We start from the raw sequence: 25,429 nt of genomic DNA on the forward strand, positions 1-25,429 counted from the left end.
CCCCCCTCCAATCCTTTTTATTACCCGGCCTTTTGTTGCTCGTCATGGTACTCCCCATCCGATCCCCCCAACTCGACTCCGGTCAACTAGTATACGTTAAAACATTTCGAAATGACGTCATTGAGGCGACGATGTCGTGCAAATTAGTCGTCGCGGTTCTTGCCCCTAGCTGATGGCGCTCGGTGGTGATGCAGCATAGGCGACGATGGCCTAGACGTCGAAAGTCCCATACTGCGGACCGCATCGAGCGGGTCAAGGTTAAGCTTGGTTTCGTCGGTGACGGCTGGCGTGTAGGCCGGGTCAACCATTGCCTTCTCGTAGCTGGCAATCGTAATCGGTGGCGGGCGGCCCTTGCGATCGGGAATGCTGTAGATATATGTCGCTACAAGAACCAGCGCAGTGCCGGCAATGAACTGAGAGTGTCAGAGGCCAAAGAGTTGTGGAAGACTGCGGAAATTTACTTACGGTGAAGTTGACTTCAAAGTTGAAGAACCAAACGCTGAACAGAAAGCTGATAACGATGCTGATACTCGCGGCAAAGTTCTTTGCAATATTGTCCGCATAGTTAATGCACAGCGACGCAAGCACGCCACCGACAGCCTGGAATACGATTGCGGTCCATACGACCCAGTTGTAGCCTTCAAAGAAACCGTGCTTGGCAATGTCCTCCGCGTCGATCAAGATGACACCGGCCATAGCAGGGAACAGCGAGTAAAACGAGAGCTGAATGTTGCGCGTCCACACAGAGGCATGAGTTCCCGATTCCTTGAGCATCTTCTCAAAGTAAACTCCGGCAAGACCCGAGGCGACGGCCGCGACGAGCACAGCGGTCAGTCCAATCGAATAGTTCATGAGCGGCGACGGGTCTTGGTCCTCTTGGATACCCTGGTACGAGGCCGACCGCTTCACGATTTCTCCGCCGACGCCCGCGAGACCGTCCGCGGCGCGCTTGGTAAGCTCACGGGCCACCTCGGCCGCGCCCTCGGCAGCTTGACCAAGCTCGTGCACGGAGCGAGGAAAGAAATGGTCTGTGGTGTCGTGTAGGAGGATGCTGGCCGAAGTCGACTCGGCATGGCTCGCGGACCCAGGCTGGGGGAGAGAGACAATCGATACACCCAACGTCAAGATGATCAAAGAGATCCAGCGCTTCATGCCGAGGGCGCGGCGAAGCATCGTAACGGAAAAGACGGCGGTCGTGAGAATCTGCGACAAGCATATGGTTAGCATTCATCTCCCGGAAGACAAATAATGAGTCCGTAGCTGCGCACCTTGAGCTGGTACAGCACTTGGAAGTGAACTGCATCCAAGTTTCCAACAGCGACGTATTGCAACGTATTTTGCAGCGTGTATAGTGTCGCTGGAATCGCGAGCTTCCACCCATCGCCCGAGAACACGGAGTTGAAGATCTGCTCAAAGATAACGGTAGCCGGCGTGGACGGTGCTAATGTGCGCGAAACCTCTGCAATGGAGCAGGTCAAGCAAATGGATAGCTTGATCACTTCATTGAGGAAGACTGCGGTGGATGTGAAGTATCGGTGGTCGCCCACGGGAGGCATGATGCGAGAGTAGTGCATGATCTACCAAGGCTGGGTCAGCGCCGGTCTCTAGAGATCGCGACGACAAGAAGACTTACCAGAATCAATGCCGAATTTTGAAAAGTGAGCTATAAAGCGAGCCCATTGTTAGTATTCGCCTACACAGAGAAGAGCCTTTGCGCAAGGCAAGGCTTAATGCGAACAGTCGTTAAGAGCGTACCGTAATGAGGGAAAGTTGCTTCATGCCCATGCCGAAAAGTGTCGGGCCCCCCGCCGGCGGCGCGGCAGCGTCGAGGAGAGCCATTGTGGCTGATGCGAAAGGGATTGAGGTCGTCAAAACGTGGAAAATAGCAATTGGCGGTGGTTAGACTGATAGACAGATGTTAAATTCGTGCGGTGTGTGCTGTTCTTCCCGAAGTTTTGGGGGTCCTGTTTCGTCGGGTATTTTTGAACCGCCGATAATTCGTCGCGTTTAAAGGGGGGGAACAAAGTGGGTGGTGTGGGAGCTAGGCTGAAGCTCTCCCTTTATTTTTTGACCCTATTTTTTTCCCTTCCCGTCTCGTTGTAGGTAGGTAGGATGTTGCGTCAAAACAGCGAATCGGGGGTAGAGATGGTGGTGATCTGGAGGGGTCTGGAACAATGTCAGAGCGGCGGCGGGCAGGTAATACGGTGGGTTGTATGGATCGCGTGGCAGCAGGTAGTGGCGATTGGCAATGTGAAGCTGCTGGGTGGTGGAAAGATGCGAATAGCAGGAAAGGAAGGGAAGGGGACGTTTGGAAAAAAGAAGAAGAGAAGGGTTGCATTGAAGCCGTGGAAGAGGGTTCGAAAGTGTGTCGCGTTTCTTAATGCCCCAGGATGGGACGTTTCTAGCCCCCGTCCAAGCAAGAACAAGTGCACCTCAGTCCTCAGGTGCAAGGAGCAAATCTCTAGGTGCGTCGCTGCTACTGTGTGTTTCTGTTTCCTCTGCTTGGGATGCGCTGTCCGTGACGCAGGTACGCAGGTCCCTTCCTTCCCTGACTGGGTGAGGCGGCCCCTGACGTAAGGGAAGAGCAAGGGCAGGCAGGAGCAAGGGGGTAGTTTCCTTCCGAAGCAGACAGCAAGGCAAGAAAGAGCACCTCAAGTCGCAGGTGCAAGTGCAGTGCAGGCAGGACGGGAAGGGGAGGGAGGGGAAGGGGAAGGGGGAAGGAAAGAATGACAAGGGTACGTACCCCTTGGTCTGGTCTCTAGGTCGTCTCTCGTTTTTGGTCTCTCCTTCCAGATTTCTGCAGGTGTGTGAAGGGAAGGTGCAAAATACCAAATGCCAAGGCAATTGCAAGATGCAGGAAAGAGGAAGAAGAAGAGATGCAAGTGCGCCTGAGATGAAGTCTGTTCTCAAATGGCCGTGAATGCTCTGGGCCTTTCACTCGTTCTCAATTGGTGATTTGTGAAAAGTCCGGTGTCCGATGTCTGCTGCAAAACCATGTGCTCTTGCTCAGTCAGTCAGAGCCTGTCCGTGAGTGAATCTGGCAACCTCTACACAGTAGAGTGAGTACCTACTAGATAGTAGAGAGTAGAGACCACCTCACAACAGCAAGTACCTAACCCGGAACAAGGGACGAATACTCGGATCTCCGTATCGCGACAGCGCCAAATCCAAGTATCGGTGACTTGTTTGAAACCACGTCTCGATGTCTGGTCGCCCCCCCTTCCTCGGTTAGCATGAGCAAAAAACTTGGGCAGAGCTTCAGCTTCCACGGCCTCCCATTCGTCCATCGTCTCTCGCCTCGCCTCACCTTTCACAACTCTCAAACTCTTCCCGATGACAGTTGCGGGATTGCCTGCAAATGCCGCCCTCCTAACCATGCGATACGCCGCGATACACCTCAGAGACGCCTAAGAATCAGAAACACGTACCTCAAGCTGGTCGCCGCGAAGGCATCCACCCTGTTCTGCTGGGCAAGTCGATGCGAGAGGAAACACTCGAACCACCAGACCCCAAAGCTTCCCACGTCTTTCTGCTGCTGCTATCCCAGTTTGTTTGCCCGGATCCTCGTTTTTGCGATTTCTGATGCACCTAGAGATGCAGAGCCGCCCAATATCGGTCGGAGTCCCTTGGTTTTTCACTTCGATGCGAATCCGCTCAACCGCCCAAGCGTGCCGCCGTGCCGTCCAAGCCCGCCCGTCTACCTCTCGGAGCGTCTGCCACGACGCCCTTTCCCGCTTGTGCCTACTAGTAGGTGCCACAGATGCCCAGCCTGCGGGATGGACGATTGCTGGAGTCTTTTGCCCGGCTTGCAGATCAACGACGCATCGGCCACGCTCGCAGTGGAGGGACCTGAGCTGAGGCCCAACTCGCACGCAATCCAGACGGGTCCTGCGCACACAAATCAGCACCACAAGAGGCACTGTAGGCCGACGATCAGCGATGCGATGACAGGGATCACCTCTGTTTTCGGCCCCCTTTTTCTCTTGTTCCTGTCTTTGCAACCTGGCTGCCGTCACTGATGATCCGGGGAAGCTGCTGGGAAAGCTGTCTCGGTTCCTGGTCGATGCATACACCGAGAAACAGTCAAATTGTTTCCTTCTCTTCGAATGCAATCCTCGATGTAAGCCTCTATATCTTGCACCATCTTCACTGACCACTTTCAGCCCTTCACGAGATCAAAAGCTCACCGTTCAAGCAACTAGCCCCGGCCCAGGGCGGGGAAAGCTCCCCATAGTTTCTGCGCCTCCATGCATAGTGAACTGTCCCAGCTGGATCTGGGTCCATCCAGCATGGCGTCACCTGGCACTTGGCCGGATCACCACTTTGATTTTTTTGGGCAGAGACAACCTAATAATTTAATAAGCTTGGAAGCGCCATCGAGACATTCTCCCCTAAAAGCGAGACACGCTACTCCAACCGCGTTTACAGCTTTCGCCCTCCCGCCCTCAACACAACGCCAATCACCATTTAGACAACTCCCTGTCCCGTGCGACTCCGCCGCCACGTCTGGCAATGCCTGGCCTCATGACCCGCCCGAGGTTGACCGCCAACGTCACCTTGTGTGAAGTTGAAGGGGGTGAAGCAGCCAGAAAGGTTGGGTAGGGCGCATCACGCGGGGTCCATTCCATGGTTTTCAGACGGTGCATCCTTCACGTCAAAAGAAATCGCGTCTGACAGCTGCCAATGAGTCGGGACGGTCCAACGTTGAGGCTTCCCACGGATGGTCGCCACGGAGGCTGGAATGCCTTAGTGCGATCCCAATTTCAACGCCTGCCCCGGATTCTTGCACCGCAATTGGCTTGTTCCAGACGTCCATCGTCCCTGTTCCAGGTGAGGTGATGGTCGAAGTTTGTCTACCATGACTCCTCCGATGTTCGGTCCGGCGAAGGGATGGCACACCGCTTCGACATCTTCAATGACTGATGTCGGACGGCTCATCGTCAAATGAGGCTTATCGCGTCGCTGTGCTGACGATGCTTCTCACCCAGTGCTTCTGAACGTGAATTCGCATTCGAAGAAGGTAACGAACATCCTTTTGCATCTCGCCACCTGGGAATCCGCATTCTCTCTCAAGCCACGTCGCAGTACTGTGCTTCGCCTGAAGCTGAACGACGGGAAATATTGATCCCTTCATCCGTTTATCATCACTGATACCTTACATGCTTGGTCACGTCGAGAAGATTATGCTGATGCTTTTGAGCGGTACCATGAACACATTCACAGCCAAATGGTATACTGTAATTCATCGTTTGTACCGTATCCTACAGTCATATCCTGTCAACCTCGCGAGAAGATGCCTGCATGCCGATTCTTGAATGCTTAACGCTCATGGAGTCGATAGGATCAGTCCCGTTTTGTTGTATCTATCGACTTTTTAACTTTGCCCTAGCCTTGCTACACTCGTCGCCCAACTTCTTCATATGGGCTTAGTTCAGTGACCGAGACTCCGTGGCAGCCCATCGATGAATTATAAGTGTGTCAAGCGACACAGAGGTGATGTTCCTCACGCACATTCTCGCCAGCCTCGTGCTAGACGGAGTTGGTACATCAATGGGATTCGAGTTCTTGCTTCTCGCCCGCTCCAATCCCATCGCATGAATGGTTGGCCCAAGATGGAAGTCGTTTTTATCGGCGACGATAGACAAAGCTAAGCAAGTTCCTCTGGCGTAGCCGTGACTAGTGTCGTTGACAACAACACTTACACATACTCTACCTTGTCAACTGGCTGCTTCTGGGCTAGAAGTTCTTCACGATCACACATGCAGCGACATGGGGTACCGGCGAGAATGACCCCCTGTGTCTTGGTCCTGCATGAGTTAGCCGAGGTATGGATACTCTGTAATCTCTTCAAGAGATCCAACACAGATTCGACCGCCCACCGGCGAGACTATTACGGTTTCGTTGCGTATGATAGGCAACATCACACGAAGGAACATGTCACCATCCATGGCTTCATGTTTCTGCTTACGTAGGATGGCTCGCAGCCGGATCTTCCACCAGTCTCAATCAACTGCGAGACAAAATGGACGCCCAGCCGTCGAGCAATGCCTCAATGCCTCATCTGTGGCTGCTTACTTTCAGTCGAGGCCGGATTTGATAGGACCATGCGACTTCTGCAGGCGTCCCTTGCAGTGAAGAATGGGGTTCATCATCATTGCACATGCGGGTAAGATTTGAAGTTGCAACATGCAGATTATGATTCTGCAGTCAGCGCGAGGTATCTGCATGCTACTCACGGTTTAGCTACCAATCGAACAGAAAGTCGCAATTGCCCCGTTGAATTAACTCATGCTTTCGTTTCCTGCCAACGACATCCCCAGCCTAAGCTGAAAATTGATTCCAAATCAGCGAAACGACATTTGAGCGAAGCCATGCGAAGTTCTAGACTTTTCGCGGCGGCTGCCTTCGTAGCTAGCCACGCCGTCCAGATCTTCGCGGCTGACATCAGTCCGACAGAGCCTGCCAACTTCAATGTTGTTGATGCGCTTCAGGAGCTAGGCATTGTCATTTCCGAGGTTCCAAACCTATCCGGCTTTGACAAGAGGTCAGAGATAGGCTGTTCTGCTGCGGTGAGCCGCCTACCCTTCGCAATACCGCTCACAGGATGACTGACGTTTGGTTCTCTACTGTAGTGTGGCACCTTGAAGTTTGTCTATGGCGATGATGCTGTCGAAACGAGGAATGGATCTGCGTACACTGAGTTCGTCAGCTCATACTGGTCTGGGAATCAAGCCCAGGTTAGCCCTTATTGTGTCTTCAAGCCGTCGAGGCCGGAACAAGTATCTGTCGTGGTGCTAATGTCCCGTCTCACGCAGTGCCCATTTGCTGCCAAAAGCGGTGGTCACGCTGCAATGGCGGGCGCGTCCAACGTTCAGGACGGTATCACCATCTCTTTCCAGAACATGAAGAGCATCTCGCTGTCTGCCGATAAGAAGATTGCCTCGATCCAACCAGGTAACATCTGGGGTGATGTCTACCGGGAGCTCACAAAGTCTGGTCTGAATGTCATTGGCGGTCAGATATACGACATCGATGTTGGAGGACTTACTACTGGAGGCAAGTTTTCGATCGAAAGGTTGTCAAGCGTAGAACGGCGCAGCTAATGGAATGGCAGGCGGTATTTCGTAGTTCTCCAACCTTTACGGCTGGGCCTGTGATAACGTCGAAAGCTACGATGTAAGTTCCCTGTAGATAAAATCTTAGCCCAAGCTGACATTGACAGGTCGTCACCGCCACCGGCGCCATAATCCGAGCACCAGCCACCCAGTTCCCGGACCTGTACTGGGCCCTACGCGGCGGCGGCAACAACTTTGGCCTCGTCGTGAGCTTCAACCTCCGGACCATCTCGCTCCCAGGCGGCAAGATGTGGGGTGGTTCCCGGACCTACCTCGAAGATTCGTTCCCTGCGCTCTCTGGGGCTTACGCCAACTTCATTGCCAACGCGGAAAAGGACCCCAAGGCCGGCTTGTGGCACGTATACGCCTACTACAACGGCACCAAGCTTTCGCTCCCGACACTCTATTACGCTGAGCCGGACGGCGGAGAGGCCGACATCTTTTCCGAATGGAACGCTATTCCTGCCATCTCGGATACGACGCAGAACCGAATCATCGCTGACTGGGCTGCGAAAGGAGCCGAGGATTCACCGCCGGGCCCGCGGGAGATTTATGGCGTCATTAGCAGCAAAGCCGATAAGGGAGTCGTTGATGCCGCGCAGGAGATCTACTTTGAAGAGGTCCTTGCCGTGACGGATCTGCCCGGCGTTATTCCCTCTCTGGTGTTCCAGGGCATCACCGTTCCGATGCTGAAGCACATGCAGCAGAACGGGGGCAATGCGCTTGGTCTCGGTGTCGAAGACGGCCCGTTCTATATTATTCAATTAGCCGTAATGTGGAGTAACGAAGAGGACGACGATGCGATTTACTCCTTCACGTCAACGGTTCTGAAAAGGATCAACGAAGAAGCCAAGGCGCGGGGGGGTGGCGAACGATTACATCTACATGAACTACGCTGCGCAGTTCCAGGATGTTATCAGTGGTTACGGCGCGGATAATAAGGCTAAACTCAAGAGCATTGCGAAAAAGTATGATCCCAAGGAGGTTTTCCAGAAGCTACAGCCTGGGTATTTTAAGCTGGACCGGGCCCCGGTCCCGAGTTCCAAGTACTTCAACTGGTAGAATACATGTAGACAGGAGCCGAATGTCTGATTTCCTTCTTGCTAGACACAATCCTGAGATTCATTACACAAGTATACATCTTTACTTATCGTCCCTGGCGGGCTAGTGTCTGTCGTCGAAGTGAATAATTACACGTCTTTCGCTAATCCAAGGTAAATGTGGTCTATCGCTGTTCTACTATAACCACCACTGTTCAAAACCGCTTCCAAAACATCAAAGTCGAGCAGTCTAGCATTCTCAACGAGACTCTTGGAACGTCTGAATAGTCATATCCGAAACCGACCGTTTCCGCAGTATCTTAAGCATCCACGGCGGCGCCCTGTCTATCAGACTCCCACCCCGAATCCTCCGTTCGAGAAGCCACTGCACCGTCATCGTAGCCATGGCGCAGTTCCACACAAACGACACAATCATGCCCAGAGAGAAGAGCAACGACGAAGAGATTGTGTTTGTGCCGCAAATCGTCATGATGCCAAAGTCGTCGATGCCGTCTGGGAGGGCGAAGCCGGAGATGAGCAGGATGGCCTGGCAGACGAGGAAGTCGAGGGCGTTGAAGAACTTGAGGCGGCGGTACATGTAGAAGGTTAGATCCGGGCGGGAGCTGAGCCTCTTTTGGTAGAGGTAGAGGGGCACTGATATTGCGGCTAGGCCGATAGTGATGTAACCAATGATCTTAAAAAGAGTTGGCATGTAGGGTCAGCTACTGACTTGATTGAGCCTTTGAAGAGAGATCACTTACTCCGTGCTCTGTCCTTGCGTGGTCTGAGGTTCCCATGGCGACTATTCCGGTTATCAATCCCGCGATCGATAGTGGAGCGAAGAGGAGGACCGTGAAGATTGTCTGCCATCGTTGCAACTTTCTTTTTGTAGACTCTTGAAGTGCGCGATCGATCATGATGCATAGGTTGGGCGCTGAAGCTAGAACTAAGATGACGGGATAACAGAAGAAGAACGCTGCAATCATGCACACAACTAAAAGCTGTTAAACACATGATAGGCTTCAAGGAGAAGGAGGTAACTCACGATGCACGTAGGTCAACAACACGAACTCATCCTCATCGACACCATTGACTTTGTACGTGTCATCTGAGAAGTCAATAGAAAAGGCATTCCCTTTGCTGGTAACGTTGAGTGATATACAAGTCGGTATTGTGACGTTGAGTAGGGGGTTAGCCGAGATGTTCCTCTGAAGTAGCTCGTGTAGTCCTGCTACACCCTTGATAATCCAGCAGTGGTCGGTCGTCGATAGGTCTTTGAAGTGCTCTTGAAGGAAATCGGTTATGTAAAGCTCATCCCAGGGACTGAAGGGACAGTTTCGTCGTATGGGAAGTATCGTGTCATTGATCCGCCGATGGTGCAAGTGTACGCTTCGGGCGAGACCAGGATCCTCGAGGATGCCATCTGAAGATGGCCTAGCATCTGCAAGTCCGATGCCAAAAAGAAGTAGACCTAGCAACATTTTACCCGAATGCATGATCTGACGATGGTTCGATAACAGAAGAAAAGCAAACGAGGCTTTCCTTCATGAAGTCTCCGGGGTAGTGGTAAATATGATAACCTCTTGACGGAGTCGTCGGCAGGCCCCCTCAGCGAAAGTCTTCCCGTCGTTACCAGAATGACGAAAACTTAAGGCTGCATTTCAGGGGGCTCTGCACGGGAAAATTTGCCTCGTGAGGCTTGACCAGTGATTTAAGGTTTCGTGTCATTGTCCGACAGAGTCGGAATCATCGTACAATCGGATCCGGTGGAGACTCGGGGGCCCGCGGAGGTGCTGGCATTGCAGGGCCACCCTTGCTAGCGCGTCCCATCACCGTGTAGTCTATCCGTACGGCAGTGAAAACGACTATCAAAGTATTTTGAGTAATGACTTAGAACTAACTACCGTACGCTCATGGATATTTATTCTCCGATAATGGAGACTGTGAAGACGTGTCTTTGCTGCGCCACTACTGTGCTAGAAACACAAAAGCTTCGAGAATGTGGAAGCCGTCTTCAAATTCCCGAAGATCAGAAGTCGAAGCAATCCGTGACGCCGTCAATCCCGAGCTCGCTCAAAAACGAGCCGCTTACATGAGAAGATGTGGGGAATAAGGCGCGGTTGTTCATGCTGTTATCGGTTCTTGGAGATTGACTTTCCTCCTCGCCCTCATCTCTCGCCGACCTTGACCTGTCCACACCATGCGAGAGTGTCAAGCCAAATGGAAGAGCGGTTTTCGGCGACGGCTGACCCGGAAACTTTGGTATATCCTGCATCAACTCAGGAAATTGGGCAAAAAAATCTGGTGCCATTGTCCAAGATCTCAAGTCGTGGATCTTTTCTTTGAATAAAGGCGAGAGACCATAAGTTCCCAGTTGCATGTTCCTGGTGTAGCAGTCACGGAAGTCGTATGGCCATACTATTCGTAAATGTTCTTTGAGCATGTGCCAGAACAGATTGCTACAGTACCGGTGTGGCGCAACCGCGAAACGGTACCTCAATGCTGGCCTATAAAGTTCTCCAAGTAAGCATCTAATCCTTTACTGAGACCTGAGTCAACTCACCAGGCGAAGTAATCAGCTGACGGGTCATGAGAAATTTCTTGCAACGGCCTTTCTGGGGTTAGCCAATTCTTACGTTCAGGAACTCAGATGCATTGCACTTACGATTTGAGATACCACATCGGTACGACTGCAGACTTCACCAGCGTCGGATCTGCATATGCCCTCATAAGAAGATGGATGATGAACAGAACAGCAAGGCGTTCTGCCTGACCACATGCCGAGAAGCACAGTTCATCGAGCTGGCGAACCTTCCTCCACAAAGGCGTCATCCTGCCCGAGTGGGCTATGCTATCCCAGCCGTGAAGCACAGCGTGGACAGGAACATCCTCGACAGTCTCTCCTTCCAGTCGTATTGAAGCGTCCGGGAGGGCAAAGGGCTCTTGAAGAATTTCGTTGCCCGCTTTCCAGTTGTTGCAACTGACTTGTGAGCCATCCGAGAGTCGTCGAAGTCGGTTGGTTGATGAGCAATGGCATTTAGACGAATTTCGTCGGGATTCTGTGGTGAGTTGCTGCTTCTTCCTTGGTGCGGGTGTATCGAGCATAACGACCGTCATCTGTGGCTCATTCGTGTCTTCCAATGGCACAGGTGCTGTGAAGTCTGGCTGAAACATTGAGTCGCCTAGAAGTTGGCTGATGTCAAGAGAAGATTCGTCCATGAAGCTATCCATGTCATCCCCCATCTCCTTCTCAAGAACCTCGTCGGTTGAGCCATCGACGACAGGCGCTGATGAGTATGCCAGAGAAGTTGAGGATCCTGGGCTCGGGTGCTTCGGCGAAACCTCTTTAGTTGATGGCGGCTTTGGTGGAGAGGGTATGTCGCAGACCATTCCCGTTGAACCCCATGATTCGGCCTCCTTTACTTGATCGTTGAACAGAGAAGACGTAGTTTTGAGACATCTCATAAACTTATTCCTCTGTTCAGTCACTTTTGATAACTCCGCCATGAGCGATGCCGTAGTAGCAGTATCATCTTGATGGCTCAATTTCTCCACCAAGCTCTCGAGCTGAGCTATTCGATTCTTCGTCTTTTCGCGAGCAACTCTTTGAGCTTTGCGATCATACTCTCGCTTCTTGAGTCTCTGAGACGTTGCTGCAGTCTGTGAAGTCCGCCCCGGCGATCGAGCAGCTGTGTCCTGTGTGCATGAAGGCGTCGGCGTGCTAGTCATTTCAAAGTAGCTTTGAATGTTGTAGATGACTACCATGCAGTATATGCGACAAATCGAAGTTCACTTGTTACTCAGCAGATGAAGAAGTCGCATAAAATGGTGGGTTTGAGGTGACGTGGGTGGGGTTTGTCCGACAACTTGTGACGAGAATGCGGGGGAACAAAGACATTGGAGGCAAGTGACCTCGGATCCTCGGTAACACGCGGTACGAGATGGTTTCCTTTTTTAAACTTATTAAATAACCAGCCACTCATTTCACTAGGACGATTGAGTAGTCGCGAACTCTCTCACACACTTGGTCTTTGGTGGTATTTGTACTCTGGGGGATCGTCTGCGGGGCCCCGGACTAACGGATGATCTGCATAGTTTAATAGTGTTGGTATCCCTATCACAGGGAAGTTGGTTCGAACCGTAGGGTCCTTCCTGGGTGTGACGAAGTATCAATATCTCTGTATTGATTGATTCTGCGTAAGGAGTAGAAGGGAGATTCCAACCGGAGGTTGGATGGACCGTCGAGGTGTAATTATACCCTCTCGAGGTGGCCCCTGCTCTACCCTTACTCACGGCCGAATTGCGCTTCCAATCCGACAAATAGTCTAAGTAGCTAGGCCTTGCTCTGTCCCCTTCTTCTGAGATAAAAGTAGTATGTTCCTGACTGAAGTTCCTTATTGTCCATAGCACCGACCACCGTGTTTTCGTCGACATAGCGGAACGCGTCAATGATGGGGAACTTGTCATACACCATTGCTGCGGTTACAACACCCCTGAACTTCACCTCTCGGACCTGGCATGCCACTTAGTTATGTCTTCAATAACAAGGACTAGCCCGAAATGGGTGCACTCACTCGCGCATGGCCATAGTCAGAAAACCATGTTCGTTTGCCGTCTTCCTCGTACCGCATGATTGGATCTACATCATCGACGGACCGGAAGTCTTTGCCTGCCCATTTGAAGTTGCGAAGTTGCAAGTGGGTCGGATGTCCCTTATCGAAACTGCCTCCTTCCCACTGGCCAACCAGGAGCTCTGGGGCGACAGCCTTCAGCTGATCGTAGACGCTTGCGATAGTGGCCTCCTCTACGTGGCCTTCGATCTTAGCGAGTTCCGCAAATTGTTGTTCGGGTCTGTATAATTGGTGAGAATTTGTCAATATTTACTCAAGGTTGGGATCTTAGCGCGAACGTTGAAGCCATCGTAAAGGCCGTCTTTCAAAGGGGATGCAGTATCAGAATCTTGAGAGAATGTTGTCTGTCACAGTGCTTCAAAGTCCACATGTTGCGTCTTCTGTCGCAAAAACGACGCCGTTAATTACGGGCAGCAATTAACGCCATATATACCCTACGACATCTTCATATTCCTATTTATGCAAACATTCGACTTGAACACGCTCATCGGACTTGGTGGCGTCATCTAGGAGTATGACATCTACGTGGTAGTGAGCCGAGGATGCGAGTCAAAAGCTCGTCCCCACCCTTGACTCGAGTCTGCAGGTACACTTGTGGCGACATTGCAGAGTGCTACACAAACACTTGTTAAACAGAACAGTCCACTCACGTAACCCCATCAATTAAATTTCAAGTCTCGGTTGTTTGATTCCATAAGGAGGAAGATGGCATTTGTCACACACTGGGAGAGGCCTAGATTTATGGGGTTGACTGCATGATGTTTCAACTTTCAAGGATGAGGCGAGAGACAAGTAGGGTAATGATAATATCACTACATATGATGTAGATATGGCCTGTGAAAGTGTATTAGGAGTGCGTGAGAACAAAGTACAGTTGAGCTGATGGAAGGCTAAATTGATCTCCCCAGACAACAAATTTGGGTTGAATGACTCAAGCTAGCTGCTTAAAAGAACGATTGGAAGCGCTTCTTGGGATCGTAACGACGTCGTAGTTCCACCAATTTCTCAAAATGGTCCCGGTATACCTATACATTTGTCAGCAGAGCAACCAAAGACTTAAACTTCCTGTACTTAAATAGATCATGTACTCACCCCTTTCACGTCGTGATAGGATGGCTCAAGGCCAGCAGGATTGACTTCTGCTTGAGTTTCTGCGCCCAAAACCTGACCAGGCGCATCGTTGGATATTTGACGAATGATTTTCTCTTGTTCATCTGATCCATTTCCCGGACAGCTGATGATGAATAGCAGCAAGTGGTTCAAGGTGTTGGATCGAGGCCAGGCAACCTCTGCTGTACCACCGATTGGGGGGCGCTGAAGTTGACATATTAGTACAAGTGCAGTGACTGGGCGAAGCGAGAACGTACGAGCAACAGAAACTCGAAGATGACTGTAGACATATCGTGGACAGACTGGTCTAGCTTCGCTATATTGTCATAAAACTCAATAGCTCGCGTGATCGTGCTGCGATCCAAGTCGGCGACTGCCATGGGCGCGTACAGCGTCTTCATTGTGCCTCGCATCACATTTGCATTTCCTGAGATGAAAGTCGCATTAGCGTGGAATACTCTGAGCTGTATGGTGGTGTCTTACTCTGCATGTCGATGATGCCTTTCATGTTGGTTACTCTTGTTCGGTCAATTGCCCCGGGTTTCTCAAGGACCCAACGGAAGGTAGCTCGGCCATGCTTCTCACCCAAAGCGTCATAAAGATGAAAGATGACCGAGTCCCCCACATCAGGCTCAGGGTTCTCCAGAACCGTGTGGAGAAGTTGCTTGGGCATTAAGTACATGAAGTAGTTGACTTTCGGATGAGGCATAGAGTGATTGAACTCCACCAGCTCATCAATCATCTGCGCCAGGAGAGACCGCGGCAAGAGCACGATTCCCGACCAGATATCAGTTGGGTACGGATGTGCACGGAGAAGAACCTTGGTAACGACTGGGTCCCTGTCAGCCAAGAAGAACAACAACAGTAACAGTGTGCTTACTGCCGAAGCCACCGCCACCTCCCCGGAGGGACCAGAGAAGATCTGGCTCCTGAGATGCCATGATGACCGTGCCATCGTACTTGACTACCTCTGCGTCTAGGAAGTTGATGGGATCGCTGATGCCGCCATATTCGGTGGACATCCAGGAAAGACCGCCATTCAAGATGGATCCTGTGACTCCGATGCTTGGGGTACGGGCCGCCGGCACTGGACCCTGTTAGCTTGGAGAGTATGGTACCCTACACAGAATTGCATCACCTGAATACTCGGGTTCAACTTGTTCCATGAACCCCACTACTTCTTCCCAAGTCGCACTCGCACCAACTGTAGCAATCTTTCTTGTTGAGTCATATTCCAGGCTCTTGAAGTTCAGCATGCTAATGATCACGTCTTTGGCGGAAGGTGACTTGAATCCATGACCTCGGATAGCAAAGTCCAAGCTCGAGGAGTACAAGAACCGCACAATGGAAGAGAGCTCTTCGATGGTGCTTGGAACGAGGACCATCGACGGGTTAAGCTGCTTTTGAATAGCAAACGGTTCCGAGTGAAGCTTATATGATGGATCATCCGGTGTGATGACCGACTCCTGGCTCAAGGTCTGAGTCAGGGGCTGTAGAATAGCGAGCGTCGATGGCTGAGTCTCAGGAGACATTGCGATGTTGGCATTGGATGAGGAGGATGCTTGATAATCATCAAGTTGAAAGTAGGGAGATTTTTCTCTGTTGATACCATGAACCTAGAAATCATCCATACAAGTCTGATGTCATTCCAAAACTGGATAATAGCAAAGCTTTGTCCTCTCGGGCTTCGGTTTTAAGCGGAAAGAACCCAGAGGTAAAGACATGGCAGAACAGGAACTTTAGTGAGATGACATTTGCACAATCATTTGATGAGCGTCCAATATTCTTGTTCTCTCAAGGGGTGTAAATCTTAGACGACGTAATTATTCGTTGAGATGACGGGAACCCGATGGGGGTGTCCGTAGAGAGCCACGCTGGGCCTCGGATTTTGGAACAAAGGTTGCCGCTGCGGGGAATACGGAAACGCCACCTTCTCCTCTTTTATCTCTTACGTTCAAGGTGATGATTGTGCCAAACTTGGTGTGCTTAAGTCGACTTGTGATGGCTCGGCGCAATCGCATGCTGAAGTCCGTGACGGCCCGATTCGGCTACTAAGCGGAGAGAACGTCATCAGACGAACTATGAGTAGATGCAAATGCATGTTTTTTGCAACATGATCAGCACTGAAACTAATTAGTCCCAAAAAGAATTTTGGAGCTTTTGATTGTCAATCGCTACTATGAGTCTCTGAGTGGCTCTCTCGCGACTTCGTCGTCCGTCGAAAGAGCGAACTTGCGAAGGATGTTGTTGGATTTGTAAGTTCACGAAGCTTCAACTGCTCAGTTTGTAAGCGTTCTTTGCCTGATACAGCCAAAGAAGCTATAATCATGCTGCCATTATTACTTGGAGACATGGTCTTTTCTTGCTACAGTCTCCAAGAAGTATCTGACAGATTTCTCAGCACCGAAAATCCAACCGATCAAACGTAAACTTGCCAAGATGAGCACCGCAACGCCCCAAACTACTACGAAGATGTCTCTTCTTCCTCAGGACCTGCGAGGCAAGAATGCCCTGGTAACGTAAGAATCACTGCCCCCTTGGGTATGTGGTCACTGCATCAGGGACTGGTCAGGAGTTTGTTAATGCTCGTGGCAGGGGTGCTTCTCGCGGTATTGGCCGCGCCATAGCTATCCACCTTGCCAGTCGCGGAGCAAACGTTCTCGGTACCTGCGCATCGTCTGGATCACTGAACCTACTGGAATCTCTTGAAAAGACAGTCCAACAGGGCTACCACTCGAGCGAGCTCGATGCCCCAAAGGTGGCCGGATTAGTTGCAAACCTTCTTTCGCCAGACCTGGCTGAGACGATTGCCAACAAAGTCCAGGATGAGTTCGGGTGGCAAGCTCAACATCATTGTCAACAACGCAACCCACTTTGAAGCGCGGCCCGTCCGTGAGCTTGATGCTGAATTCATCCAGAGGGTCTTGGTGGGCAATCTGCAGTCTTTGGCCCTGATGATGGACGTTCTTCTCAGACGAGACTACATCCAGCAGGAATCTCGCATTGTCAATATCTCAAGCGATTGGGCTCGTACCGCAGCAGCATCCTAGTACGTTACAGCCCAAAAAAAGGATAGCGAGCTGAGATTCTAGTGTCGATGCTAACTTTACAAGTGCCAAGTTGTACGCATCCACCAAATCAGCAATGGAATCCATGACCAGATCTTGGGCAGATATTCTGAGCCAGGACACAAAGACGTTGGGAACTACAGTGAACTCCCTCTCAGTGGGTGGCACTGCGACGGATGCGTTCACTGGAAGTGCACCGCCGGAAATGCGCGAAGCCGCATTGAAAGTTCTGAGCGAGGGAAAACCAGTTCACAACGGAGTCGGACTTCCAGAGGATGTTGCCAAAGTCGTTGGTTTGGTCGTAAGCGAAGCAGCCCGCTGGATCAATGGAAGTGTCATCGCAGCCAACGGCGGCTCAGTCAAAATTTTGTAAAGACTGAAAGTCATCAAGCTGCTCATAGACTACCTAGAGCAGTAGTATTACAAAGAAGCTATGCTTTGCAGGTAAAGATAGACTGGTGGCGGAATCGAACCGACACTCTGCTTCTAAAAGGAATTGAGACGAAGCATCTTACGAATGCTGTCTCTAGCAGAAATTTGTAATAGTCTTATGAGCCGAATGTCAGAGAGAGGGGCACCATGATGTTTCGCCACCTCCTTCCATCCATTCCAGACATCCTTCCGCAGCTTAAACTCCCATGATGCGCCATACGAGACCTCGACTGTGTCAACCGATACTTCGTAACGAAACAGGATCGCCGCATTCTTCCAAGTCTGCCACAGCTCCATGAACTTGAGATTTGAAAGGTACATTGCCGCCTTTGCCGCGTGTCCATACAGGTCTTGAATAGGATCCCCATTATGCGTTGGACAGCGGATGGAAGACGTGAGGGCCACCGCTACGAGAGACTTTTACCGGTCGGGATGTTCCATCATCGACGGCATGGAGTTGGATAACTTCATCGAAGAAGTGTGCGGCGTTCAGCACAGACCGCGAGCTGAAGGAAACTAGACGAGAGCATGCCAGTGCGGCAGCCCGAGCAACATGGCGAATAGGACCCGGCTCGTCGATCGACCCATGGAACTTGTCATGCCGAGTCTCCCATAACTTGACTCTCTTCACTGTAGGCGGAAGACTTTCAAGTAGAGCCACTTTTGTACTGCATCGCCGGGACTTCTCTATCTCGTCAATACCCAGCCAAGGTGTGTAGTCAACGGCCTCCAAATTATTCAAGCTCATCAGAAGAAACCGAATGGCGTCTCCTGTAAGACTTCGATAGCGTATGTCCCTAACACTGAACTTTTTGACGATCGGAACCCTCGAGATCACAGGGAATTCAGTTTCAGTAAGGCTCGTCAAGCTTGATGCGGAGTTTCCGTTCTGAAAGTCGAGAAGATTTCCTATAGTACGCTTTCTTGCCCCCAAGAGGGCAGCGGGTCCGAGGCTAAGGTAGCGCTCGTTGGGGCAAGGACCATTATCCCATGGCCAGAATTGGTGAGTTGTGTCGTTGGGCGACATGGCACTGAAGCGGAGATGAATGCCAGAGTGTTCTTCGTCGCCATAACTTAGTTGCCATCCCGAAAGCGTTCTCAAGAGAGACTTCATGTGGATGTCAAAAATTTCATTGTTGTAAGATCTCTCTGCGGTGTCCTCTTCCACGTAGTATTTGGCGTAAGCATATTCCTCTAATTCTAAATCGAGCCAGATTTCACTGACGTACATCTGACGACGGCCGCTGGCAACTTCTTCGAGTGTGTCGATGTCTTCAAGAGACGAGAGCTCCAGTTCCTCGAAGTTTCACTTCTCGAAGAAAATTTGCCATTCCGCAGAAACGGAGGCTAGGAGGCTTTTCTGATTCGACATGTCGTCAGACAGGAACTCAAGGACGGTCTCTAGAACCATTGATCGAATTTCTGGCGGAAGGATATTCCAAACATATCAGGGCTCACTCTGCTGGTGCTCCCTGGGGCTATCGAGGTCTTGTGATTGCCTGACTTTAGGTACAGGCTCTTGAGGCGGCCTATCTAGCACTGCATCCTGGGCGTTTCTGTTCATTTTAACGGGTCGATGGATTCGCCAAAGAATTATTCTAGAGAGACTGAAACGGACATTAGCTTTGATCATAACTATGATGCTGCTCAAGGTGTAAATTAACTTACAAGATATCTGTAGCCTGGTCCATAACTGAGCTAGATACCTTCCGCGGACTGGACCAGCAAATATCGCATGAGGATGTTGGTGTGGTGTTTCAATATTGTTGCGGCTGATGGTTTGACTAGTGTACAAGATGTCGGTGGCGCGTTTGTCGATCGCACGGCAGTTCGGAGTGACGATGGTAGTTGATGATGTAGAAGCAGTGGAGAGGGATGGAAACCCAAGGCAACAATCAAGGAGAATGCCGGGAAGAAGGCGCCTTGAAGCTGTCCGATGGAGGCAGGCGCAGTCCAGCCGCGATGATGGGATGGCCATGGGGGCGGGAAGGAAGGATGTGGAAGACGTCCAAGCCGTACCTTCTGGCTACTACCGTTTTGAACTCGACAGGCAACATCCCCTGCCGTCGTCGTTTATCAGATCCCTCATGTCTTAGGTCTGAATAAGTAATGACTACTTATTTACATTTCCTGAGCTTCTCATCTAAGCATATGTGTAGGAGAAAAAATAGATAAGCTAGGGGCGGAAAGTTGCAGCATCTCGGATGCTCGCTAGACGGGGATGCATCACAGGATCGTACAGACGAATTTGGGAAAGCCAACTCGTCGAGGTGCATCTAGGTAGGGATCTCATTATCGCGTGGTTCGCGAGAAACACAGGTGACATGAGAGGTGTATCTCACACAACTGACTTGGGGAATGGGAATGTGGAACCAAAGGACAACGATGCTTGCTTTTTAATTGATGATTAATGTGCCGTCTCGATGGCCATCCTACCAAAAGTCCGTTCCCTTGGTGAACCTCCCCTTTGTCTCCTCGATAGACTCAATCAACTGTAGCGGCAGTCGCCGCATATCTTCCCCTTGACCCTCCAAAATTGAGTCACTAGACTTGAGAAACTGAATTCGGAATGTGGCCCAAAGCTCCTACACGCCTGCTTTATCCCGTTGGTGTCCATAGTCATCATTCTGCAACAGTCGAAATCTAAGATCCATATGGCATGGGATCCGAATGTATCTGAGTGGAAGTCTGCAGGGCCCAAGTTTGACTTGAACGGCTCTTCGCCGAGAAAGGTTTGTGGTCTCCTTGGGGCTGCAAGAACAAATTCGACATCGTTCGCGTCAACTTTGGCGGACCAGTGCAGAAATGCTAGTGCCTCTGCCATGGCCACAGCGTATCCGTGAAGTTCCATTTTGGGAGTCTCCATCTGGTTGACGTGAAGCGGGAAGTTCCTCAAACTGAAGAATCTCATTCTAGGCCTGTCTTGGTTTTTATCTGTACTTCGAAGCTTCCTGCGTCCTAGGCACGGTCGGACAAGGCAATGACTATTTGTCGAGCTATCGGCAATTTCATCTGGATCCATGTCTGGGTGAAACTTTTGGGCCAACAGCTTGCGAACATCTCGAGATAGTGGAGGGATCTTCTCGCTGATGAGTGGGTTGCAGCCCGTATATCCGGTGGGAAACCTGGGGAGCATCTGATCCCAGGCAGTCGCATTGTGGTTAAGAAAGCCTTCGCAATGAGGTACGTTGAGGCGGAGTCTACTGGTGTTGTCCATGTCCAGGCTTTGGATGATGTGGCGATGCATCGTGTACTCATTTGTGATAGACCGACCTGGGCCGCCATCCTCCCGCTTTATGGCGAGAGTTGAGGTCGGCGCAGACCACACAGAGCCACAAAAGCCGTTGCCAATGGCTTCTAATGGTAGCGTCGAGTGCGCGGTGGTGAGTTTGAACGTTTTAGGTGTTTGTTCGTTCATGTTTCTGTCAAGATTGGTTGTAATGGTTGTGTGTATTGTGTTGTTTGTGTGTTGTATTCTTTAGGAGAGGGAAGAGGAACAAACGGGGGGAAGTTGTCGTCTTTATAACCCATTGGACTTAGATTCAGCTGAAGCCTCCCCGGGTGCCTACCTTCGGCTCAGAGCCGCGGACATGGACTACCCAACGGCACCGTGTGGTTTGAAGGCGAAGGATGAACTTAAGTCGCATGGCTCGGGGCTGGCTAAGTAGGCATCAAGGTGAGGGAGTTGCCTACAACCTCTTTGGCAGGTGATGGGACCGACCACAGTGTATGGCAGGATTGATGGACGAAACTTCCTCAAGCAAGGCTCAAGAGAAGAAGTCCTAGATGGGGAAAAGAGCCAAGAGGCAAGGGAAGTCAATTGCGGATATATCAGTGTGCGCTCTCTAATTTGGCTTCGAGATCGCACCAATATCGCGTGCCCATCATATGCCGCACCGTTCCTTATTGGTATCATGGGGAATATCTAGAAGTATCGTACAGTATGAATACAAACAGCTTCCGTCCCGGGGAAAGCGACTCAAACCTGAATGGGAGCAGGGCTGAGGCCAACGAAATTGCTCTGCCGCGCCTTGTCCTGCCGCACCGCCCTCCGTTCGAATCTATCCTGGCCGCCCTTCTTGCGCTTTGCCACCCTTCTCTGTTTCTTCTTATATGGTGTGTCAATCATCCACTTGTACCCCTTTTCCCGGTAGTACTCGTTGTCTTCCTCCAGCGCCTTCTTTTCCGCCTCGCGGATCTCTAGAAACGCCCTCGCCCTCGCGGACTGATCCGCCGCATCCTCACTCAACCTCCTACTTGCATCATCATACGTCGCGGCCACGCTATTGGTGTAACTCTCTTCAAAGGCCCAGGAATCAAGGTTTTTGATCCTGACGTCTGGCTTCCCAACCCAGTCGGGGAGGTCTGAAAGGGGCTGCTCGATTTTCTGGCGCAACCTGATCAGCCTCTCCACCACCCTCTTTTGAGACTTGATCTCGCTATGAAGGTGCCCATCCCACTGGTCCTCCTCCTTCGCAAATTGCTGTTCATCGCGCATCGAGGCGAGCAGATGATTCATGTTCTTGATCTTGTACTTGTTCTTCTTCTGGACATAGTCGCACACGGAGCGGTGCTGTGGCTTGCCCTGGCGTAGGAACACGACACCGTGTGCAGTCACGGCGATGTTGGGCACGTGCCGTATGCCAGAGAGGTCCTCGCGAGGCACGGGGTGACGCTCAGAGATGTAGACGGGAGGTTCGTCAAGAGGAGATATGCGCTTGACGAGGGGCGGCCATTTGGGCTTTGGACGCTCGGTTTTCGGCGGCGGCCGTGGCGGTTGGCCTGCTTCTGATCTCGCATCACGAAGGCTCTTTTCGCGAAGGTAGGTGAGGATTTCGGAGTGTTCTTTTGACGATGGGGTCTGGGCGCTTTTGAAGAGGTTCAAAAACTTGAGGTAATGCACGGTCAGTACGAGGGGGCGCTGCGAGCAGAGTCCGGAACATTCGCACCTTGTACCCCTTGGATAGCGCAGCAAGAACAAGGCGATAGCTCGCCTCGGTCTGGTTTCGCTTGAACCCTTTCTTCACGAGCCGCGGCAGTGGGTTTTCGACACCCTGGCGAAGTACATCGTTGGGGAGTGGCACGGCGCGAGCCTCTCGGACGAGAGCACGATACAAGGCAATTGCGGCGATGCGATGGCGGGAATTTTGAGCTGGTATGAACTGGGACGGCATCCTTGCGAAAAGGGAGGCGTCGTTGCCCCGAGATTCGGTCACATTGTTGGTGTTGATGAAGCATAAGCTCTGCGATCGTCACATTCTGGAGTGGAGGCGCATTGTCAGATTGGCGCCTTATCTAATCGGCTGTAATCAGTTCTTATCGGAATCTAATCCAACCCTTGGGTAACCACTCCGTACACGAAGCCCCTCCCATTTGATCTTCTTTCCAACACCATCCATCGCACGATCATGAAAGCCGCCGACGTATACAAAAAGTTGTGCAGCCGAGACCCGGCCGCATATATCTATTCGGCTGAGATCATCAATGTGCCAGTCTAGACGAGGCGGGTGGCTGGCCCCTCGCGAACCACCCGAAATGGCTGCAATGACACGATCTCGCTGGGGTTTGACAGAATTCAGATCGGACACGCGGGGGTTGCCACACAAGGACTCGCAGTCATAATGATGAACCTGCCACACGCTCTCCAGAACCCTGAAAACCCCTTGGGGCCCTTGGGGCCCTTGGGGGTCACTCCCGGGGCTGCAGACAAAGAAGGGGTCTCACAAGGATACGGGGAACGGACCGAATGGACCGAGTCTGGCCCCAGGGGATGCCTACCAACGAACCTCCTCCTCCTCCTCCTCCTCTTCAATCTCCCTGTTCTCGCTATGCGCTGCTTCAGGCTCATAAGAACGACCGGTTTTTGCACAGCGCAGTGCTTGTCTGTTGTCGGATACATGGCGTCCAATTCGACATTCTTCCCAACGTTGGCTTACTTCCCCGTGGCCCCGAAACCGTTCAATTTGGAATAAGACAGAGAATCAACCACGCACAATTTTCTCAATGAACGAGCTGTTATTTCGAGTCTCTGCGTAAGAGGAAGATGCTGAGACGATCTCACATCGACCATGAGCTGAGCAGAGACGATGAGGCTGCTGCCAATGCAAGATGGCCCAATCAATCCCGAATGCTGCATCCGCCACTGCGTGCACACCACGCGTCGGCGCTCTACACCCACGTTTTGTGGGTTTTCGCCAGTAATGCATGCTCCCATGGCACACACATGACGATCTTGAGAAACTTCACGCGCCAAGTTTAGTTCCATACAACCAAACAAAGCCACCCGAGGGTCCTTTCGTCAGTGGTTCTCCGAGAAAAGGAGACAACCTTGATGTTGAAAGTGGTGGTTGCTTTTTGCTTTTTCGTCCTCTTCCTTCTTGACGCCTCCAGGGATACAAAAACCTCCGGTCGGTATTATGGCGTGAGTTGATGGCGATCGTTGCCGCTCATGGACTGGGCATGCCCCCAGAGTGAGGCTGGCAGGCGGAATACACTACATATTCACAGATTCACAGGCGACCACGGTTGCAATGGATCTCGACCTGGTCTTTTGCCGTTGGTCCCCGGCCCAATCGAATGGCTTGTCAGCTGGGTACGGGTTTTAATCACTTGCAGTTTCACACGCTAGACCAGCGTGCCGGGTCCTCGAACTGACATAATTCTGGACGAGAACTCCAAGTTTGGCCACCATCCACATGCTACCGTACTCTCGTCACTACCCGGTCGAGGCCGCGATGTTTCCTTGCAGATGTGGTTTTGGACATCCTTCACTTGCATACATGCAGCACCTCCGCCCAGCTGCGAACCGCAGATCTCACACTCTAGTTCCCTCCTACGGGGTCCGCGAAGAAAACAAGGCTCACCAGAAGGCCTCTCGATTCCTTCTCGCCCCGGTCCCGCGATCCAATCATGCCAGCTTTTGGCCGTCTTATTCCCTGCTTCACGGGATTCTTCATTGTCCTCTCTCCGACAGGCCCTGGCGTTGTAATGGCAATCCAACACACTCAACTTGCCTCACCCACAAGGCTGGCCTGGCCACAGCTGATCATCCTGTCCCACGGTGTCACCCGTATCCTTGGATTGGGGAACGAGTCGGCGTTCTACCCTCAAGGCGGGAGACTTTACCCACACCATGACCATGGCAGGCTATGTACTGCAACGCCTCTTCACTTCTTGCTTTTTTTTTTGTCTCCTCGGTGGGTTTCGTCAATGTTCACAAGAAATGGCGCCGAACTGTCTTTCTTAAATCAAGTACGATCCGCCTCAGACACACCCAGACTGCCAATGTGTCATGGACATGTCTGGGTTGTCTGGTCAAAGGTCGAACTGTATTGGAGAGGGCTACCCTTCTAATCTTTACCGGTCGTACCTCTATCAAAGCACGATCCACTTGATGCTGTTCTATTAGCCGCAATCTAGTCAACCACGTTTTCGTAAACCCGGAGCCCCATTTGAACGGCTCTTAGTGGCTCCTTTACACATATACTTTTTGATTCTCGTTCTGCTATCTTCTTTTGGGCCCGTCTCCGTCCGGGATTTACAGGTGTTGTTGTTAAGCTCTGCTCTGCATGGCTGACGGTGCCTGACCGCAGGACCCCGAAGCCCGGCGCGATGGTGAGGCTATCTGACCCTAACAATAGTCTAAGCTTAGTTGGCGTGCCACACTCACAAACTCGTGTATGCCGAGATTAAAGGCGTTAGTCGGCATCTTTAGAGTTTACGGCCCCATCTCACCACCGGCGCACCCACTTCCTACTCGGCGGATATGAGTAATCATTTCCGTCCCAGCGGCCTCGATACGCCGTCCGATACGGCAGACGACCTCGACGAACCTCCTCCCTTCCGACAGACCCATCACGCAAGCGAGTCTCGCGAGCATGGTAGAGTTAGACACGGGTTTTCGACTTTCTCTCGACCCCTTCCCCAACGCCCTTTGACAAGTCGCCGGATACAACTTGATGGTCAGCAAGAGAAAGACTGGTCCGCTGGTTCCAGTGCCTACAACTATCCCGGCCCGTCAACAGCAGTATCCC

General features: G+C 51.6%; 11 protein-coding genes across 11 annotated transcripts; 3 read left to right on the top strand and 8 right to left on the bottom strand.

Moving 5' to 3' along the window:
• Positions 1–143: 143 nt before the first annotated feature.
• On the bottom strand, positions 144–1,839 carry BDP81DRAFT_396808 (nucleotide-sugar transporter; the record flags this gene model as incomplete). The annotated part of the gene is made up of 5 exons (XM_060588239.1): positions 144–413; positions 466–1,203; positions 1,269–1,577; positions 1,634–1,663; positions 1,756–1,839. The coding sequence occupies 5 exons, from the start codon at positions 1,837–1,839 to the stop codon at positions 144–146; spliced, it is 1,431 nt and encodes a 476-aa protein (XP_060442721.1).
• A 4,532-nt stretch (positions 1,840–6,371) lies between these two features.
• BDP81DRAFT_463185 (FAD binding domain-containing protein) lies at positions 6,372–8,177 on the top strand (the record flags this gene model as incomplete). The annotated part of the gene is made up of 5 exons (XM_060593987.1): positions 6,372–6,569; positions 6,633–7,034; positions 7,129–7,176; positions 7,223–7,932; positions 7,970–8,177. 5 exons carry the CDS (start codon positions 6,372–6,374, stop codon positions 8,175–8,177), a joined length of 1,566 nt encoding a protein of 521 aa, XP_060442722.1.
• A 237-nt stretch (positions 8,178–8,414) lies between these two features.
• BDP81DRAFT_325753 (uncharacterized protein) lies at positions 8,415–9,636 on the bottom strand (the record flags this gene model as incomplete). The annotated part of the gene is made up of 3 exons (XM_060585005.1): positions 8,415–8,849; positions 8,917–9,149; positions 9,201–9,636. The coding sequence occupies 3 exons, from the start codon at positions 9,634–9,636 to the stop codon at positions 8,415–8,417; spliced, it is 1,104 nt and encodes a 367-aa protein (XP_060442723.1).
• Positions 9,637–10,184: 548 nt separating this feature from the next.
• BDP81DRAFT_325599 (uncharacterized protein) lies at positions 10,185–11,260 on the bottom strand (the record flags this gene model as incomplete). The annotated part of the gene is made up of 3 exons (XM_060584991.1): positions 10,185–10,692; positions 10,719–10,766; positions 10,821–11,260. 3 exons carry the CDS (start codon positions 11,258–11,260, stop codon positions 10,185–10,187), a joined length of 996 nt encoding a protein of 331 aa, XP_060442724.1.
• A 1,166-nt stretch (positions 11,261–12,426) lies between these two features.
• On the bottom strand, positions 12,427–13,129 carry BDP81DRAFT_354050 (uncharacterized protein). The gene is made up of 3 exons (XM_060586260.1): positions 13,065–13,129; positions 12,730–13,006; positions 12,427–12,668 (listed from the first exon to the last, which is right to left on the bottom strand). The coding sequence occupies exons 1-3, from the start codon at positions 13,073–13,075 to the stop codon at positions 12,489–12,491; spliced, it is 468 nt and encodes a 155-aa protein (XP_060442725.1). The 5' UTR covers positions 13,076–13,129; the 3' UTR covers positions 12,427–12,488.
• Positions 13,130–13,581: 452 nt separating this feature from the next.
• On the bottom strand, positions 13,582–15,605 carry BDP81DRAFT_379525 (FAD binding domain-containing protein). The gene is made up of 6 exons (XM_060586822.1): positions 15,035–15,605; positions 14,777–14,983; positions 14,380–14,727; positions 14,154–14,323; positions 13,879–14,100; positions 13,582–13,811 (listed from the first exon to the last, which is right to left on the bottom strand). The coding sequence occupies exons 1-6, from the start codon at positions 15,426–15,428 to the stop codon at positions 13,731–13,733; spliced, it is 1,422 nt and encodes a 473-aa protein (XP_060442726.1). The 5' UTR covers positions 15,429–15,605; the 3' UTR covers positions 13,582–13,730.
• A 730-nt stretch (positions 15,606–16,335) lies between these two features.
• Positions 16,336–17,337, top strand: BDP81DRAFT_396813 (3-oxoacyl-reductase; the record flags this gene model as incomplete). The annotated part of the gene is made up of 4 exons (XM_060588240.1): positions 16,336–16,415; positions 16,492–16,654; positions 16,716–16,945; positions 17,010–17,337. The coding sequence occupies 4 exons, from the start codon at positions 16,336–16,338 to the stop codon at positions 17,335–17,337; spliced, it is 801 nt and encodes a 266-aa protein (XP_060442727.1).
• A 426-nt stretch (positions 17,338–17,763) lies between these two features.
• Positions 17,764–19,374, bottom strand: BDP81DRAFT_452037 (uncharacterized protein; the record flags this gene model as incomplete). The annotated part of the gene is made up of 3 exons (XM_060592706.1): positions 17,764–18,668; positions 18,855–19,031; positions 19,065–19,374. 3 exons carry the CDS (start codon positions 19,372–19,374, stop codon positions 17,764–17,766), a joined length of 1,392 nt encoding a protein of 463 aa, XP_060442728.1.
• A 272-nt stretch (positions 19,375–19,646) lies between these two features.
• BDP81DRAFT_433714 (uncharacterized protein) lies at positions 19,647–20,865 on the bottom strand. The gene has a single exon (XM_060590887.1). It carries the CDS (start codon positions 20,812–20,814, stop codon positions 19,885–19,887), a length of 930 nt encoding a protein of 309 aa, XP_060442729.1. The 5' UTR covers positions 20,815–20,865; the 3' UTR covers positions 19,647–19,884.
• Positions 20,866–21,375: 510 nt separating this feature from the next.
• BDP81DRAFT_325879 (uncharacterized protein) lies at positions 21,376–22,570 on the bottom strand (the record flags this gene model as incomplete). The annotated part of the gene is made up of 3 exons (XM_060585013.1): positions 21,376–21,693; positions 21,733–22,284; positions 22,346–22,570. 3 exons carry the CDS (start codon positions 22,568–22,570, stop codon positions 21,376–21,378), a joined length of 1,095 nt encoding a protein of 364 aa, XP_060442730.1.
• A 1,595-nt stretch (positions 22,571–24,165) lies between these two features.
• On the top strand, positions 24,166–24,955 carry BDP81DRAFT_65962 (uncharacterized protein). The gene has a single exon (XM_060596118.1). The coding sequence runs from the start codon at positions 24,306–24,308 to the stop codon at positions 24,747–24,749; it is 444 nt and encodes a 147-aa protein (XP_060442731.1). The 5' UTR covers positions 24,166–24,305; the 3' UTR covers positions 24,750–24,955.
• The last annotated feature ends 474 nt before the right edge of the window (positions 24,956–25,429 follow it).

Source organism: Colletotrichum phormii (assembly GCF_030913505.1).
Source record: "Colletotrichum phormii strain CBS 102054 chromosome Unknown BDP81scaffold_16, whole genome shotgun sequence".
Classification (NCBI taxonomy): domain Eukaryota; kingdom Fungi; phylum Ascomycota; class Sordariomycetes; order Glomerellales; family Glomerellaceae; genus Colletotrichum; species Colletotrichum phormii.